The 16,910-nt window shown below is 49.9% G+C and overlaps 1 protein-coding gene across 1 annotated transcript in view; it reads right to left on the bottom strand.

Annotated features, from left to right (window-relative positions):
* The window catches only part of AP1G1 (adaptor related protein complex 1 subunit gamma 1), an 803,442-nt gene that overhangs the window by 123,425 nt on the left and 663,107 nt on the right, over positions 1–16,910 (bottom strand). The window contains exons 18-19 of the mRNA XM_078671300.1: positions 14,565–14,669; positions 281–422 (exon numbers count right to left, since the gene is read on the bottom strand). Coding sequence (XP_078527426.1) covers positions 281–422; positions 14,565–14,669 — 247 coding nt within the window. The remainder of the gene's footprint in view (positions 1–280; positions 423–14,564; positions 14,670–16,910) is intronic.

Raw genomic sequence — 16,910 nt, 5'->3', positions numbered from 1 at the left:
AGCTAAAAAATGGAAATGGATTCAACAAAGATCTGCAACTGGGGGTGAGTGTCTAAAACGTTCCAGTGCTCCTTCCATCATCTCCTTGTGTTTCTTCAAGACCTGGCTTTTTGACTGAGACATTGCACCCCACCCCAGGTAACCTCAGGGGTAATAGTGCTGCATTCTACAAATGCTGACTGACTGAGCCAGAGACTCAGTTTACAAAACAGGCAGTTGGTTCAAAACAAGGTTACAAAAAATATTGCATAAAAGATGGAAAATTACTAGGTCTAATTACCTGGCTGGTGGGTTGTGGGCCAGACGGTGTTAATTTGGTCTCAATTACTGAAGGTTCTGCCTCTCCATTGGTCTGTACAATTTCAGCAGGACCATTGGTGATGGTTTTCTCCATTACAGGCATTCTCTCCAATAACGCAGACCTCCATGAAAGAAAATGGGTAAAAACAACAGAAAGACAAACTGAGTTATTATCAGCATTGCAGCAGACATGCCCCAAGCCATGTCGTACTAAATCATTGAAGATAATACATGAACTATTTACATAACTAGCCCCAGAAGGAATATGCTACTTACCAGTATGCATCTGTTCTTGGCATGTAGGGCTGCTGACATTTACATCTATGCATAGATCGCCGCCTAGTGTTGGGTCCGGATGATTTCACATTGTTGTCCTGGAAGAGTCTTCGAAGTATCACGAGATAGGTGTCTCCTCCCCTGGACTACAGTGCGCATGGGCATCCTCTCCATGCTCAGATTGTTTTTCGCCATTGTGGCAGAGATGGAGTTTGATACAGTAAGTGATGACCATGCTTGAGAAAAATTGTGAGTGCTACAGCTGTGACAGGCACCGGGGAGGAGGGCGGGCGATATAAATGTCAGCAGCCCTACATGCCAAGAACAGATGCATACTGGTAAGTAGCATATTACGTTCGAGGCATGTGGGCTGCTGAATTTAGATCTATGCATAGAATAAATAGTAGTACCCTCCTTAGTGGCGGTTGCCCGTGCCAGCTGCAGCAGTCTGAAAAAGAGTTCTGAGAACAGCCTGACCTACAGCAGCTTGCTGTTTGGAGTGTACATCCACGCAGTAGTGTTTGGTGAATGTGTGTATGGTGGTCCATGTGGCTGCTCTACATATATCCTCTAGAGGAATATTACCTAGGAAAGCCATGGATGCCCCTAACTTGCGTGTGGAATGCGCGCTTGGGGGAACTGTTAATGTGCGTTTAGCCTTTTGATAACAGATCTGGATGCACTTAATCCATCTGGCTATACCTGATTTTGAAATTGGGTTGCCTTTGTGCTGTGGAGAGAAGGCAACAAACAGTTGCTTAGTTTTCCTGAAATCTTTAGTTCTGTCTATGTAATACAGGAGAGCCCTCAACATCTAGTGTGTGTAGTGCTCTGTCTGCCACTGAATCAGGATTTGGGAAGAATACTGGCAGCTCAATAGTTTGGTTAATGTGGAACTGTGACACTACCTTAGGCATAAATTTAGGGTTGGTATGCAGCACCACCCTATTTGCATGAATCTGGATGAAAGGCTCCTGAATAGTGAGGGCCTGCAGCTCACTAACCCGTCTTAGCGATGTGATCACTACCAGAAAGGCCACTTTCCATGTCAGAAATTGTATCTCACAAGAGTGAAGGGGTTCAAATGGTGGACCCATGAGTCTGGTGAGAACTATGCTTAGATTCCAGACAGGCGAAGGCGGGTGTCGCGGAGGAATTACCCTTTTGAGTCCCTCCATAAAAGCTTTAATGGCAGGGCACTTTGAAAAGGGAAAGGTGCTGTCTGTTTTGAAGATAAGCGGCCAGCGCAGCTAAATGTATCCTGATGGAACTATATGCCAGATTGCATCTGTATAGGTGCAATAAATAACATATGATGTTTTGCGTTGATGCATCTAGCGGATTTATGTTATTATTGGAACAATAGATAACAAAACGGTTCCATTTTGCCGCATAGCACGCCCTGGTCGTAGGTCGCCTAGCCTCCTTGATGATGGCCATACAGTCAGGGGGCAGGTCCAGGTAGCCAAACTCTATGACCTCAGGAGCCATATTGCAAGGCTCAACTGTTGCGGATCTGGGTGCTGAATGTCTCCATGGCTCTGAGTGAGGAGACTGGGTGTGAGTCTTAGTCGCTGGTGGGGCACCACTGAAAGTTCTAGGAACGTGGTGTACCATGCTTGCCTTGCCCACGTTGGAGCAACTAGGATGAGGGTCATGGAGTGCTGCCTCAGTTTGCGCGCTACCAGCGGTATGAGCGGTGCTGGTGGAAAAGCGTACGCAAATCTGTTCGACCAGTTCATCCATATCGCATTGCCCTGAGACTCCGGGTGTGGGAACCTGGCGGCGAACGTGTGGCTTTTTGCGTTTTCTTGTGTGGCGAATAGGTCTATCTCTGGATGACCCCACTGCCGGAAATACGGTTGTAGCCCTGAGGGATGTATCTCCCACTCGTGCATCTGATGGCTGTGTCTGCTGAGCAGGTCCGCCATCTGGTTGTCCTTGCCTGGGAGGTGTTCCGCCATGAGGAACATGTTCCTTTGAATGGCCCACTTCCACATGCACTGTGCTAGGTGCGACAATTGTGGAGAGTGTGTCCCTCCCTGTTTCTGGATGTAATACATTGCAGTCATGTTGTCCGTCCGGATCAGCACGACTTTGTTGCATGAATGCAACTTGAATGCCTTCATTGCCATGAAGATTGCCGTCATTTCAAGTAGGTTGATGTGCATCTTTTGCTGCTGTCCTGCACCGTGTAATCGAGGACATGCGCTCCCCAGCCCTGGAGAGATGTGTCCGCAGTCAGCACTATCTGTGGTAGAGGCTCTTGGAACGGTCGTCCCCTGCAAAGGTTTTGTGTGTTCCACCAATGCAGAGAGCTGTATGCACGACCGGTCACCAACACTAGGTCTTTCAACGGTCCCTGAGCCTGGTTCCACTGTTGTGCCAAGCACTCCTGAAGCGGACGCATGTGCTGCCTCGCGTGTGGGACTATAAAGATACAGGAGGCCACCATGCCTATTAGTTGCATGAACACTTGCGCTGGGAGTGAGTGTTGAGGCCTGAATTTTTGAATGAGCACCTGCATGCTGTTGACTTTTTTGTTTTTTTTTTGTTTTTGGAAGACCTTTATTGTGCACAACGTTGTTAACATACAGTGTACATTTGCGTGGTATGCAAGGGCCTGTCAGGCCATATACAGTCTTATGGATCCTTAATTGAATAACACAGCCATTGAGCCGGTAACCCGGGGGTCCGGCGGCGATATCCGTGGACATACATGTGCAACATTCTGGTAGTCGGTTGTATAAATGACAGGTCTGTATTTTATCTTTTATTATTAACATAAACATTGCAGGTTTAGTCAAGCATTTGTACTGTTATGCTCAGCGCTCAAGTCCCCACTGAGGATCCGGGAATCCGTTGTGGTTAGGCAATAGTGGGGTAGCTGTCGATAGGTGGTGGTTCAGACGTGTGTGTATAATGCCGACGCGGATGTGGTAAAACGTGTAGTGGTATAGCTCACTGAGGCATAGGAGCAGACGGTTAAGCTAGGCGTGGCTTGCTTGCAGCCGTTGTGTATGGAGACCAGGATATCCGGCAGTGTAGTAAGTATGCATCTCTCCAGTGTTGTGAGTAGGAGGTCGCAAAATAAATGACGGGGGGCAGTGATAGGTGTATGGCGTATCCCGGTCTTGGCCTAATGTGGGCGAGGTTTCGGTGCGAGCCTGCACCTTACCGCAGTCCTTGGGCGTTGTCGCAGCTCAGCAGTCGGCAGGCGCCATATGTTCTGAAAGGGGGTCGTTCCGTGCTAGCTGTATGATGCATCGGTTATCTTCATCTGCAATAAGGGAGGGGGTCTGGTCGGGAAACATGACCAGCGAACTAACTATCCCCTATGTCTATACGACGGTGGGAAAGAAAAACCTCTGTAAGTGGGAAGGCAAGTGGGGTCAGGGGAGGGGAGGGGTGGAGATTAGCGTGGGTTCCAGTTGGGGGGTAGCTGGTGTGGGGCGAGGTGCAGCAGAATGTTCCGTATTGTAAAGCAACGGGCACCGGGGACGGGGGGGGGGGGGGGGGAAGGGGATATAGGGCTATGGTCACTGTGGTCGTTGGCTGGTGTCATAGTGGCGACGGGGCCTGGGGTTTCAAGTTATCCCTTGCTCCTGGCAGGTGTGTTGGAATGTCCTAAGGAGGTCGTCCCAGAGCTGAGCGATGGGGAACTTTCGGAGTCCTGCAGTTTCCTCCCAGAGGAGGACCGTGCTTTCCGCCCGCGCCCAGTTGGTAAAGGAGGCGAACCAGTGTCGGATGTGTGGGGGGGTCGTGGCTTTCCAGTGCTTAGTAAGTAGGCGTTTCGCCGTTATGAGACCCATATCCCAGAAGCGCGCCTGTACTTTGTTAAGTTTTGTGCGCTTGTACAATCCCAGGATGCAATGCATGCTGTTGACTCTTGCTGAGTTTGGCCTTGCAGTTGCTGTCAGAGTGTTTATTTCTGCGCCTAAGTACTGTTGGACAGGTGCGGGTTGTAGATGGGATTTTTGGTAATTTAGGGAAAATTCTAGACTGTGTAGGAGGTGAAATGTGCGGGACATGTGGCTGGCACATTGCTGGGCCGACTTTGCTTGGACAAGCCAGTCGTCCAGATATGGATAGACATGAATGTGTTGTCTCCGAAGGTTTGCAGCTACTGTCGCTAAGCACTTGGTAAACACTCTGGGGGCAGTAGTGACCCCGAAAGGCAGGACTTTGAACTGGTAATGCTGGTTGTTGATGGTGAACCTGAGATATTTCCTGTGACTGGGGTGAACGGGAATGTGGAAATATGCATCCTTCAGATCTAGTGTCGCTAGGAAGTCTCCCTGACTGAGCAATGGAAGAACTTGCTGCAAAGTGAGCATGTGAAAGTGTTCTGACAGGATGTATTCGTTCAAGGGTCTGAGGTCCAGAATGGGCCTGAGAGACCCGTCCTTTTTTGGGATTAAGAAGTACAGTGAGTACACCCCTGTACCCTGTTCTAAAGGCACGAGTTCTATGGCCCCTTTTTGCAGCATGGATATGACTTCTTGCTGCAATAAGTGCATGTGCTCTGCGGACATAGGACGGTGCCTTGGGGGAATGTTGGGTGGAGTGGAGGTTAGTTCTAGACAATAACCGTGTTGTATAAGTTGACTCACCCACCTGTCCGTGGTAATGCCTTCCCAGACTGGCAGGAACTGTTGAAGTCTTCCCCCCGACCAGTGTTATATGGTCTGGGGGCAGTGACAAGACGTCACTGTTTATTAGTGGCGGAGGATCTGGCATTGTTATTTCCTCGTCCTCTGCCTTTGGTACTGTTCCCACGGTATCCACCTCTATTGTTTTTGTTATAGGTGGTTGGTGTGCTTCCTTTGTTGTATTGTGTTTGCTGCGACGTTTGTCCTCTAGATGCTCCCCTGTTACCGGAGCGACGAAAGGAACCGCCCCATAACTGTTGTGACTGTAGAGCTCCCATGGACTTGGCAGTTTCAGTGTCTTTTTTAATTTTCTCTAGGGTGGTGTCTACCTCAGGACCAAATAGAAAGTCAGGGTTAACTGGCTGATTAAGCAGAGTTGTTTGGATCTCTGACTTGAAACCAGAGATGCGGAGCCAGGCATGCCTCCTGAGCATTACACTAGTGTTGATGGCCCTAGCCGCTGTGTCAGCTGCATCTAACGCACATTTAATAGATGCGTTTGAGATTAACATCCCCTCTTGTTTGAGCATTTCTGCCCCCTCCTTATAAGCATCATGCAGGTGTTGCAGAGGCTGCTCTAACGTGTCGTAGTGAGCCCTATCATATCTTGCTAATAGGGCCTGTGTATTTGAGATTCTCCAAATATTAGCCGCTTGAGCTGCCACACATTTGCCAGAAGCTTCCAAGATCTTGGATTCTTTGTCCGGAGGAGGAGCATCACCACTTGTTTGAGAGTTTGCTCTCTTACGAGCATTAGCCACCACCAAGGAGTCCACCGGGAGCTGGCCCTTGATATACGTAGGGTCCACAGGTGCAGGTCGGTACTTCCTCTTAATCCTGGGGTTTATCACCCTTGCCTTAGTTGGCTCTTTAAAAATGTCACCAGCATGTTTGAGCACACCTTTGAGCATAGGCAAAGTCTTTACGGATCTTTCTGAGGTTGAGAAGGTATCAAACAGAAAGTCTTCCTACACTGGGTCAGCGTGCATGTCCACATCATGGTTAAGGGCTGCCCTCTCAATTAACGCGTTAAACGCAGCAGTATCCTCAGTAGGCGATGTCTTGACCGCATAGGACTGAGTGTCAGGGGTGGTGTGTGGTTCATCAGGGTCAACAGGGTCAGTCCATGGTTGGGACTCCTCCTGGCTTGTGTCAATGGGATAATTAAACTAGTCCTCATTGTACCCTTCCTCCACATCCTCAGTGGCAGGTGTGGGAGAATAGGTATAGTCTTGTCCATAGGATTGTATGGGTTCAAAGAGAGTAGGTGAGGTGGCAGAGTCTCTCTTTCTCTTGAGTGGTATCTTGTAGGACTCGATAGGATGCTCAGGAATGATTTTCCTTTTATAAATGGTGAGTCGCCCCGATTCAGAGTCGATTAATAGTTTCGACTGGTTATCATAGGACGGTGCCTGGAACAGAACGTCCTCCTGCATGGGCTGAGCATGTGCGGCTACCGACGTAGACTTGGATGCGTCGGTGCTCTTAGGGAGCTGGACCGTCTTAGGTCGCGCTGTTGGGGGCAGTCCATATTTTATTGGCGCCGGAAGCGTCGGCGACGGACTGACCTGCTTCGAGGTAGGCGTCGTTTTCGATCCGACCGACTTCGACTGTTCAGCCTGTTGCTTGTGGCTATGCGTCGACTCGAGCTGTTGTGGCGCAGCAGGTACGCCCTTTTGCTTCGACTTGTTCTGTTCCTTTGTTTTTGACTCGAAGGCCTTCACCATTAGCGGCTTCCGAGGCTTCGGATCGAGGCTTTTCTGGGTCTCGCGGCCTTTGGAAGAGTCGCCATCTTTGGACCCCGACGTGAGAGTGACGTGCTTAACAGTAGACACGGGCTTCGGCGCCCCGATCTTCGGGTCGACACCCCCTTGCGACCAGAGGGGTCGAACACACGTTTTGACTTGGAATGTTCCGAAGTCGTCGAGCCAACTGTTTTCACCAGTTTCGGTTTCGATTTTGTGTCCTTAGGTTTTGGTTTCGATTTTTCCACTGTTTGTGGCCGATCGACCGATGGCTCTTTGGAAATGTTCTTAGCCTGGCTTGGAAGCGGGGCTGTAGAACGCGGATGAAGATCTTGGCTAAGGCCTTCCGGCGATGCCTCGACCTGAGCCGTGGAAGTTTTTTTACTGGGCCCCGCTACTGCGGTTGGGCCCTGCTCATCGCCTGAGTCGTCATCGACGGCTCCGATGGGTTGTGCGTCGTCTCCTACAATGTCTTCAAGGACGTAGGAGTCTTCTTCGTCCTCATCGTGGTTGGATTCTCGCTCTGACGCGGGATCCGACTGTTGATCAGGATCCTCCTCGTCGACACGCTCTTCGTCGTCAGCTCCGATTATGTTTTCTGGATCGGGCGCCGACTCCCGCGCCGACGGTCGCGCAGCGCGTCGAAGGCGAAGAGTTTTCTTCGATCTGAATCGAGAACAGGCCATGCAGCTGGCCCCGTCGTGGTCCGGTGAGAGACATTTATTGCACACCGGGTGCACATCGATGTGAGGGTATTTTGAGTTGCAAACAGGGCATAGTTTGAACGGGCTCCGTTCCATCGTCGATCGTCGAAAGGCAAGCTGCCGTCGACTTCAGTCTCGAAGAACTGGAACAAATACAAGGCACCGAACGAAGACAATACCGACGCCCCGAAGGCCTTTTGGCCTTGAGAAAAGTTTTTTTTTTAATATATAATCCGAACGCGAGTTAAGAAAGTACATCCGGAGGAGCTTCGTGGGCATCCAAGATGGTCGCGTGAGCACAGAGCTCCCCGGACCCGTGCCACCTCCTACGATTATCCTGGCAATATCCTGATTTTGACGACAGGCTTTTGCTCGCATATCTTCACTGATCATTGAACACTTTGAAGAATTAAAATTGGACGCCGGGGTCCACTTTTACATCGATTCTACTTTTTGAGGCCCACCCCGAGGCGGACCGGGGGCTTGGTTGCGGTACAGGCCGTGGAGTAGTTGATCAACAACGGCTGCAAGGGTCCGCTTCTGGTCGACCCCTCCTGACTTTCAGTTTCGATTCTGCTCCCGGCTCTGACTGGCAGGGGTGCAGCCCCTCACTACCTTCGGCTGGCCCGTTGTTTTTCCTCTCCGCCTGGTGCTGGCCCGGCTGCCTTTCTACGACTTGACTCTTTTGTGCCCGCACCACTCGGATTTGGTCTTGTTGACTTTCTGGACACTTTGCGCCCAGCCATTCTCACCAGGTCGCAGGGACCCCTTCGGGGTCCTTTTTCCAAGATGGCCACCGGGCAGCCTCTCGAGAAGCGAAAGACTAAGGCGCCTCTCCGTGGTGGCCAAAACCAGACCAACATCATGGACCACTACTCGCAAGTCAAGGGGTCGCCTGGCGCTGTGAGCCGTGTCTCGGATACTGCTAAGACCCTCTTTCCGGCATCCTCGGACCCATCCTTGCAGGACGTCATGGGAGCCATAGCTAACATGCAGGCCTCTATGGGCCAACAGTATGAGGCTTTATCCTCTAAGATCGACACGGTGGCCATCGATATCACGCTGATTAGAGCGGATCTCTCTAAGACTAACGAAAGAGTTAAGTCACTGGGCTTGAAGACCTCGAGTCTTATCACTGATGTCACGGAGGCGCAGGCGGAGATCAGCAATCTACGATCCTCTCATGTCCAAATGGCTCGTCGTCTCGAGGACTATGAAAACAGGGCCCGCCGCAATAATGTGTGCCTTATTGGTGTCCCGGAGGACTCGAGACTGCGGGGGCTGACCTCCTGGTTGAGGACCTGATTGCCAACCATCTGTCTCCCGCTGGAATCAGCAAGTTTTTCGCGGTTGAACGTGCTCATCGTGTCCCCGGCGGGAAGGCCAAGCCGGGAGCCCCTCAGAGACCCATTATTGCCAGGTTGTTCCATTTTCGAGACCGGGACGCTGTTCTACAGGCTTCGCGAGATAAGGGCCCAGTGAACTTTGAAAATGCATCCGTTTCCTTTTATCCTGACTTTTCGCCACTTGTCCAGAAGCAAAGACTTGGCTTTCAGGGGGTCAAGAGGCGATTGCGAGACTTGGGTCTTAAATACTCCTTATTGTTCCCTACCAGGCTGCGGATTGAATATCAGGAACGTGTATTCTTTTTTGACCGCCCTGAAAATGTCGGTGACTGGCTCGACTCCCTGCCTATGAGACATGAACGTTCTGGGCACCCTGGAGGCGCTGACAGAGGTGTGGCTGAATGAGGACTTTGCCTGTGGATCCCGGCGCCTGAACTTTTTCGCTGTATCAGCTGAGTCTGGACTTGGGTCTTTGTTAGGCCTAGATCTGCCCGGGGGTGGCGGGGGGTGAATGGGGACTCTTCCTCCTCCTGGGTTCTTTGCGTAGCTAGTTTAGTTATGGGGCGACAGGCACACTGCAAGTTGGGGTGGCTTCTTAGTCTTACGCAGGGGTGCAGGGTGGGGGGTGCAACATGGGTAAGTTTGGGGGTGGGGGGGTGTTTGTGTGTTTTTGTTCATTCACGAGGCATCGTATTATTTTTTCTATTCGTATTGCTTGTGGTGTTCTATGTGGGTCCTGCTCTTTCTACTCATCCGGGATGGGGGCGGCGAGTTGAGAATCTTATCCTGGAATGTCAATGGATTGGGGGACAGGATTAAGCGGGGTATTGTTCTGCGATTCCTTAGGCGTCATTCCCCGGATATCGTCCTCCTACAGGAGACACACTTAATAGGCAACGCTTGTCAGGCGCTTAATAGACGTGGCTACCGACTAGTGGCCCACGCGGGGTTTACTTCTGGGTCTAGGGGGGCCGGTATTCTTATTCGGTCCTCTCTCCCTTTTGCAGTTGACGAGGTTAAACTTGACGACAGGGGGCGCTACACGGTGCTCACTGGCAGATGGGAGGGGAAGTCCTTGTCCGTACTTTCGGTTTATGTCCCCCCGGGCCTGCAGCCTTTGACCTATGCTGACTTGTGCAAAGTCCTCTTGGATCTTCCTGAGGGGCTTCTGATCTTGGATGGGGATCTCAATTCGGTGGTCTCCGGCACCTCTGACCATCATCCCCCCAGGGACCTACCCAGGGCGCAAAGGTGGCTGAGCGATTTGTTAGAGACATTCGGGCTTGTTGATGCTTGGAGGCTGCTACACCCTACACAGTTGCAATACACCTTCCACTCTGGGGCGCATGGCAGTCTGTCTAGATTGGACTATTTTTTAATGCCAGCGGTCCAGTCTTCCTCTATCAGAGAAGTACGTCAGCTCCCTAGGGGTATCTCAGATCACTCCCCCCTATGGCTCCGGTACGAGGTCAGGGCGGGAATTGAGGGTAGAGTAGCTCCTATTAACCTGAGGTATTTTCATAATCCCAAGACCCGCTCGAACCTTGTCAAAGCCATCGAGTATTATTTTGATGAAAATGTGGGGTCTGTTTCCTCTGCTGCGTCATTGTGGGAAGCGTTTAAAACTGTTATACGTGGTCAGTCTTTATCCCTTATTGTTGCTGCTAAAAAGGCTGCCACTGTGGAGGTTGTGCGCATGGAATCCGAGATCGCTGATTTGGAGGACGATCTCCGACTTGGTGTATCCAGCGCCAAGTTACATTCCCTTGCTTTGAAACAGGCGGACTATAAGGCTCTTATTACGGATGCAGCGAAAGTGATGTATAGGGAGCAGCAGGGACGACTGTATGATGTGGGTGATAGGGCGGGTAAGTTGCTGGCGTGGTTGGAAAAGAAGGAGAGAGTGAATCGCGTGGTCCCTGTTGTTGAGAAGCTTAATGGTGAGTGTGTCACTGACCCTGTTGGGATCGTTCAGTGCTTTGCGGATCACTTTGAGACTGTGTACACCTCCGTCTGTGACAGGGATGAGGACGACTCCCGTTCGCTGTTGCGAGACATCGCTTTGCCTTGCCTATCTGACTCTGACAGAGATCTCTTAGACGCCCCGCTAGCAGTAGATGAAATCGCAGTGGCTATCCGCTCCCTCCGTTCGGGCAAGGCGCTGGGCCCCAATGGTTTGCCCATCGAATTGTACAAGCTGCGAGCCGACAAAATGGCGCCCTATCTGCGGGACATGTTTCTCGAGGCCTTGGAGTCTGGCTCCCTCCCTCCTGACCAACGACTTGCTACCATTGTTGTTATTCCCAAGGAGGGTAAGCCTCGGGATCGCTGTACTTCCTATAGACCTATCTCCTTGCTTAACGCCGAACCCAAGATCTTGGCTAAAACGCTAGCTAATCGCTTAGTCACTGTGATCGGGGACCTGATTCATCCGGATCAATCCGGTTTATCCCGCATCGCAATACTGCTTTAAACTTGCGTAGACTCCATGGGGTTCTCGCGAGAGCTGGAACGCTTACTGAACCGGCCATCTTGGCTTCTCTCGACGCTACCATGGCCTTCGACACCATCGAGTGGCCCTACCTATGGGCGGCCCTCTCGAAATTCGGGTTTGGGCCGGGCTTCATAGCCTGGGTGAAGCTTCTCTATAAGAGTCCCCTGGCCCAGGTAGTTGTTAACGGGCGAGTGTCTTGCGTTTTTGAGCTTGGACGTGGCACCCGACAGGGCTGTTCGCTGTCCCTTTTGCTTTTTGCTCTCGCTCTTGAACCGCTGGCGGAGTGGCTCCGTTGGGAACCCTCTATGCGGGGCATCCGTTGGTCCCCTGACTTTGAGGATCGAGTCTCGCTATATGCGGACAACATCCTCCTATATCTCACATCCCCCAAAAAGTCCCTCAATGTGCTCTTTGATGTTCTTGCTTCCTTCGTTAAGAACTTCGGTCTTGTCATTAATTGGGCTAAATCCTGCATCTACGTTTTGGCTGGAGATCTCCCTTCACTGCCGCGTAGATTTCCGATTCAAGTGACGGAGACCGGTTTCAAGTACTTGGGGATTTTTGTTTCCTTGGACCCCTCCAGGCGCTATGAGCTTAACTTGTTACCCCCCCTTCAGCGGCTTAAACTTGATGTGGCTCGCTGGCGTAAGTTGCCGTTATCGCCCCTCGGTAGAGCGGCGCTTTTTAAAATGATGTCCTTGCCCCGCTTTTTGTACGCACTTCAAAACTCCTTTGATCCGATTGCCTCCGGCTATTTCCGTGAAGTGGAATGCCTACAGAGACAACTTGTCTGGGATGGGCGCGCCCGTATCGCTCTTTCCAAACTCACACTTCCGTGGTACGATGGTGGTATAGCCCTCCCGGACATCAGACGCTATTATTGGGCATCTCAGCTCAGTGCAATTAATCACGCAACTTACGCACCGGGCCCTGCCCCGGCGTTCGCCATGGATAGGTTTATCCTGCCAGGGGGGACCTTTAGCAGAGCGTTGTATTCCAGTGGTCGCCGCGGATCGCTGACTGGTCCCACCAAGATTGCTGTGCAAGTGTGGCGTGATGCGACTGCGGCCTTGGGCTGGTGTGGTAGATTTACCCTGGCCACCCCCCTGTATGATTCGGAATGCTTGGGCCAACTGTGGGGAACGAAAGGCTTTGATAAATGGGATATGATTGGTATCAGTAGGGTGGGCGATTTGTGGTCAAAGGGTACTGTTAAGTCATTTGATGTGCTGCGGGTGGAGTATGAGCTTGGTGACACTGAATTCTTTTGATATGCTCAGATCCGCCACGCCTTGTTGTCTGTGTTTGCTGCGGGCGCCGATATTCCCGAGTCTTCCCCGTTGGAAGACCGCATTTTGGATGGCCACGTGCCCGACAGCACGATCTCCCTAATTTATAAGAAACTCATTAATAACAGAGCTGATTTGCTGATCCGCCTCCGGGCTGCGTGGTGTGCTGGCGGCTTAGAATTGGACGACGAGGACTGGCAATCGGCTTTGTCCTCGCCTAAGGAGGTCGCCATCCCAGCTCGCTTGCGGTTCGTTCAACTAAAGATACTTCACAGAGTGTATGTCACTGGGCCCTGTTTGGTTCGGATGGGGTTTTCCTTGGGCGGGTTATGCAAGCGTGGCTGTGGTATGTCTGGTTCCTTTCTTCACATTCTGTGGGAATGCCCGGAGATGGTCAGGTTCTGGGCCCGAGTGCATGACGTCATGGGGAGTGTCACGGGTGTGTCCCTGCTGCCCGAGGCCAGGCGTTGTCTGTTGAATGTTTGGGAGCCTAACGACTACAGTTCAGCTCAAATTACGTGGGCGACCCTTGGCAACATGGTCGCTAAGAGGGACATTGCCCAGCTTTGGGGTTCGCATAGACCACCTACCCTGTCCACATGGAAAGACAACATGGACTGGTGTATGTTCCGGGAGAAAACGGTGTACCTTTCCCGGGGGCGTCCCAAGAAATGGGGTCGAATTTGGTCCCAATGGAATGCGTATCGGGGCAACATATGTGCCCCCCCTCATGATGTCACCATTGATGTGTCTTTGTCCCCCTAATTGGCATTCGCTCATTCTCTGATGGTATATTTGTCGCTTGTCTCCTTGCCAGCCCCTACATCCGCCTTATTCGACTGCATTGTATTGGTCTACCTTTGAGCTCTGCCCGCACGGACCCATAACGATGTATAATATGTCTCTGCCTTGTGAAGTTTGGTTGTTTAATTGTATGTTGGTTTTTTCTTTCAATAAAAATTTTAAAAAAGAAAGTACATCCGAACCCAATGGCGGAAAAAACCAATCTGAGCATGGAGAGGATGCCCATGCGTACTGTAGTCCAGGGGAGGAGCCACCTATCTCGTGATACTACGAAGACTCTTCCAGGACAACAATGTGCAATCATCCGGACCCAACACTAGGCGGCGATCTATGCATAGATATAAATTCAGCAGCCCACATGCCTCGAACAATTAGTTCCTGAAAGATCAACTCCAGCCAACCCTAAAACATGACGTAACATCCTCAGAGTAGTGGTTGGTCAGCATAGTAGCTTACTAAACACTTGTCTTAGATCTTCTAGCAAAGGGACAGTCTTAAGTGCTAGCTGAATTAAAGGGATATAGCACGCATGCTTGGCTTAGCCTTGCTTCACAGCACACCCTGTAAGCATTATCATTACAATATCATAGAAACAGATTTACTTTCGGCTATTTCCCAGGAACAATTGATATGCCTTATGGGTCATCTTGTCTGAAGGAAGATTTAGCACTTCATGAGTACAGACATACAGTTAACTGCAGGGCTTGATGCATCTTATACATCAAAATTCACAATAAATGAGGGGCTCAATTTAAGTGCTGTCATCATGTAATATAGGCTGGAGTAAACCACCAGTTGCTCAATATTTTGCAGTACAACACCGTTTGATAGGATTGAGGAGACACCTGAATTGTAAAGTGTGTCATGCACATGTTGAGAAGCCTCATTATAGGGCAGTATAATTGAGGTATTAGGAGTTGGTGTGTCCCTTAGGCAACAGCAATGCACACTTACCTCATGTGGTCATACTTCTTGAAAAGTGCATTATATTCCACCGCCCTCTGTTGCAGCTCTACATCTATGCTGCTGCTGTACACAGACACCACCTTCTTAATTCGACTGTGCAAAGAAAAGAAAGCCGAACAAATCCGTTTTAGAAACCTGGGCAAAACAGTGTGACACAGAACAACCCCCTAAAACACTAAACCACCACACAGTCAAAACATATTTGTTTAATCTGACAACAAAATAGAAAATACTGAAAAATTAAAAATAAAGCAAAGCGGTACAGAAACCCCAACTACCCGCTGCCAATACGGAATAAAAAAACAAAGGTATTTCAGTCCAAGAGAATTAGACAGTGACAGCAATACACACTCATCAGCGCAAAGGGGAGTTACTCACTTGTAATCCTAGTTCTGTGACGGAGGAATTATCACTGAAATCATAAGAGTCAAACTATTCCTGCTTGCAAAGGGAGGATTCTGGAACACACACACACACTCATTCATACATAGTGCCTCTGCAGTTATGGTTAGGTCAGAGTTTCCACAGAAAATAAATGTTTTTGATTTGTTATTTTCTTTGGTGCTGTTAAACAAATCTGCACAAAAGCTTCCCAAAAAAGGTATACCACTTTCGGTACTTCATGGCAAGTCTCGTGCAGCTCCATCAAGAGGGGGCCAAGAAAAGGATTAAAAATTGGGCACTGTGAGAGAGTGCCTCTTTTTGCATGTTTAGCCCCCACTTTTTGCCTGCTTTTGAAGTGGTTGTGATTGTAGTGCCCAGTGTTCCTGCAATCCAGGTCCCCAGTGTCAACTTCTTCCCTAAAGACAGATCGCCAGTTGGTACTTCTACCAATAAGTCCCTAGAAAGTGGTGACCTGGGTATCTAGGGCCTAGGATCTGAGGAGGATCCCCTGGGTCCCCCCTCAATGGGACCATGCCACTGCCCTTGAAGCTTGCATGCCCCTTTGAGGGAGGAAACAACGAAGTCGACATGGCATCCTGCCTGGGTGCCATGCCAGCTAGCACTGCCTGAAGGTATAAGTCACCCCTCTTGAAGGCCTCACAGCCCTAAGGCAGGGTGCTCTATACCACAGGTGAGGGCATATCTGCATGAGCAGATATTCTTCTACAGTATTGGGGTCCATTCCATAATAATGTAAGTGACAGGGAGGCCAAAGAGTACATGGGCTGGAAACTCTACAACTCGAATTTCACAGCACCATGATGGCTTCATTGAACACAGGAGTGTTTGGTAGCAAACTGCTCCTCTGAAGAAATCCACACTGATGCCAGTGTGATTTATTGTACCATGTATCCAGTGAGCACCTCAGAGGTGCACCCTCAAAACCTTCCAACTCTGGTGTGGTCTCTGAAGCTTCAAGTCCTGCTGCCTTTGTAATGTGACCTCCAGCCTCTGCTGCTTTTGGATTTAGTTTGTAAGCATAACTGCATTTTAGCTATGCTTTTTATGTGAATATTAGAGGTTTTCAAAATAATATATTGTGGTATAATACCCAAAGTTAACGAGGACTTCACTTTCACCTTTAAGTGATAGAGACACACACACACACACACACATATATACACGCATACACACACACACAAACCCTACGTCCCTAGCTACATACACACTTTGACCTCAGAGACCTGACCAACTCAACCCCAACAATCTTGAATAATCAAAAGAAGGAACACAGACAAAGTCCAGGCCAATTAACTTCTGAATACCCAATTTAACATGCCACAGTGACCCTTTTGTGCCTGTACCTGACTGCCACACACATGCGCCTGACAAATGGGGACTCACAGACGTAGCTAAATATAACAAACTTTACCATAATCTCAATAGTCAAATCTCAATAGTCAAATCGGACATGACTGACTCCACCCCAGCCAGTCACCCCTAAGGTCGGCCTCCTATAGCCCAGGAGGCAGGGTGCATTATGTTTTATATGTAGGAATATATGTGCAAAAATATATTGCCCAGTGGTAGCATTATAAATTTAATTCTATCGCAAGTGACCAACCCTCAATAGGATAATATGGGCTGAACACTGGACATCCATAGATGTTCAGCTCCATTATGGAACGGTCTATTTCCTTCGTGTTTGGTGTCAAATACCCTGGTTTTTAACCCATGACACAATGGTGTAGAGGTTTAACCAACATGTACCTAGGTGGCACTTTAGACTGTGCCCACCAAGTTAAATCAGTGTTCTTGTGCATTTGCAAGCTTTTTTGATCTCGCTGGGGAGTGTATGTCGCTCCCAGAGGACAGAAACCAGGTCTGTGTGGGCAGGAGGCCTCACCTCCGCCAACACAGGATGGCTAGTGAATGGAACCATCAAAGAGG

Source organism: Lissotriton helveticus, chromosome 12 (genome assembly GCF_964261635.1).
Source record: "Lissotriton helveticus chromosome 12, aLisHel1.1, whole genome shotgun sequence".
Lineage (NCBI taxonomy): Eukaryota > Metazoa > Chordata > Amphibia > Caudata > Salamandridae > Lissotriton > Lissotriton helveticus.
The sequence above is the reverse complement of the archived record's forward strand: the minus strand, read 5'-3'. Positions and strand labels throughout refer to the sequence as shown.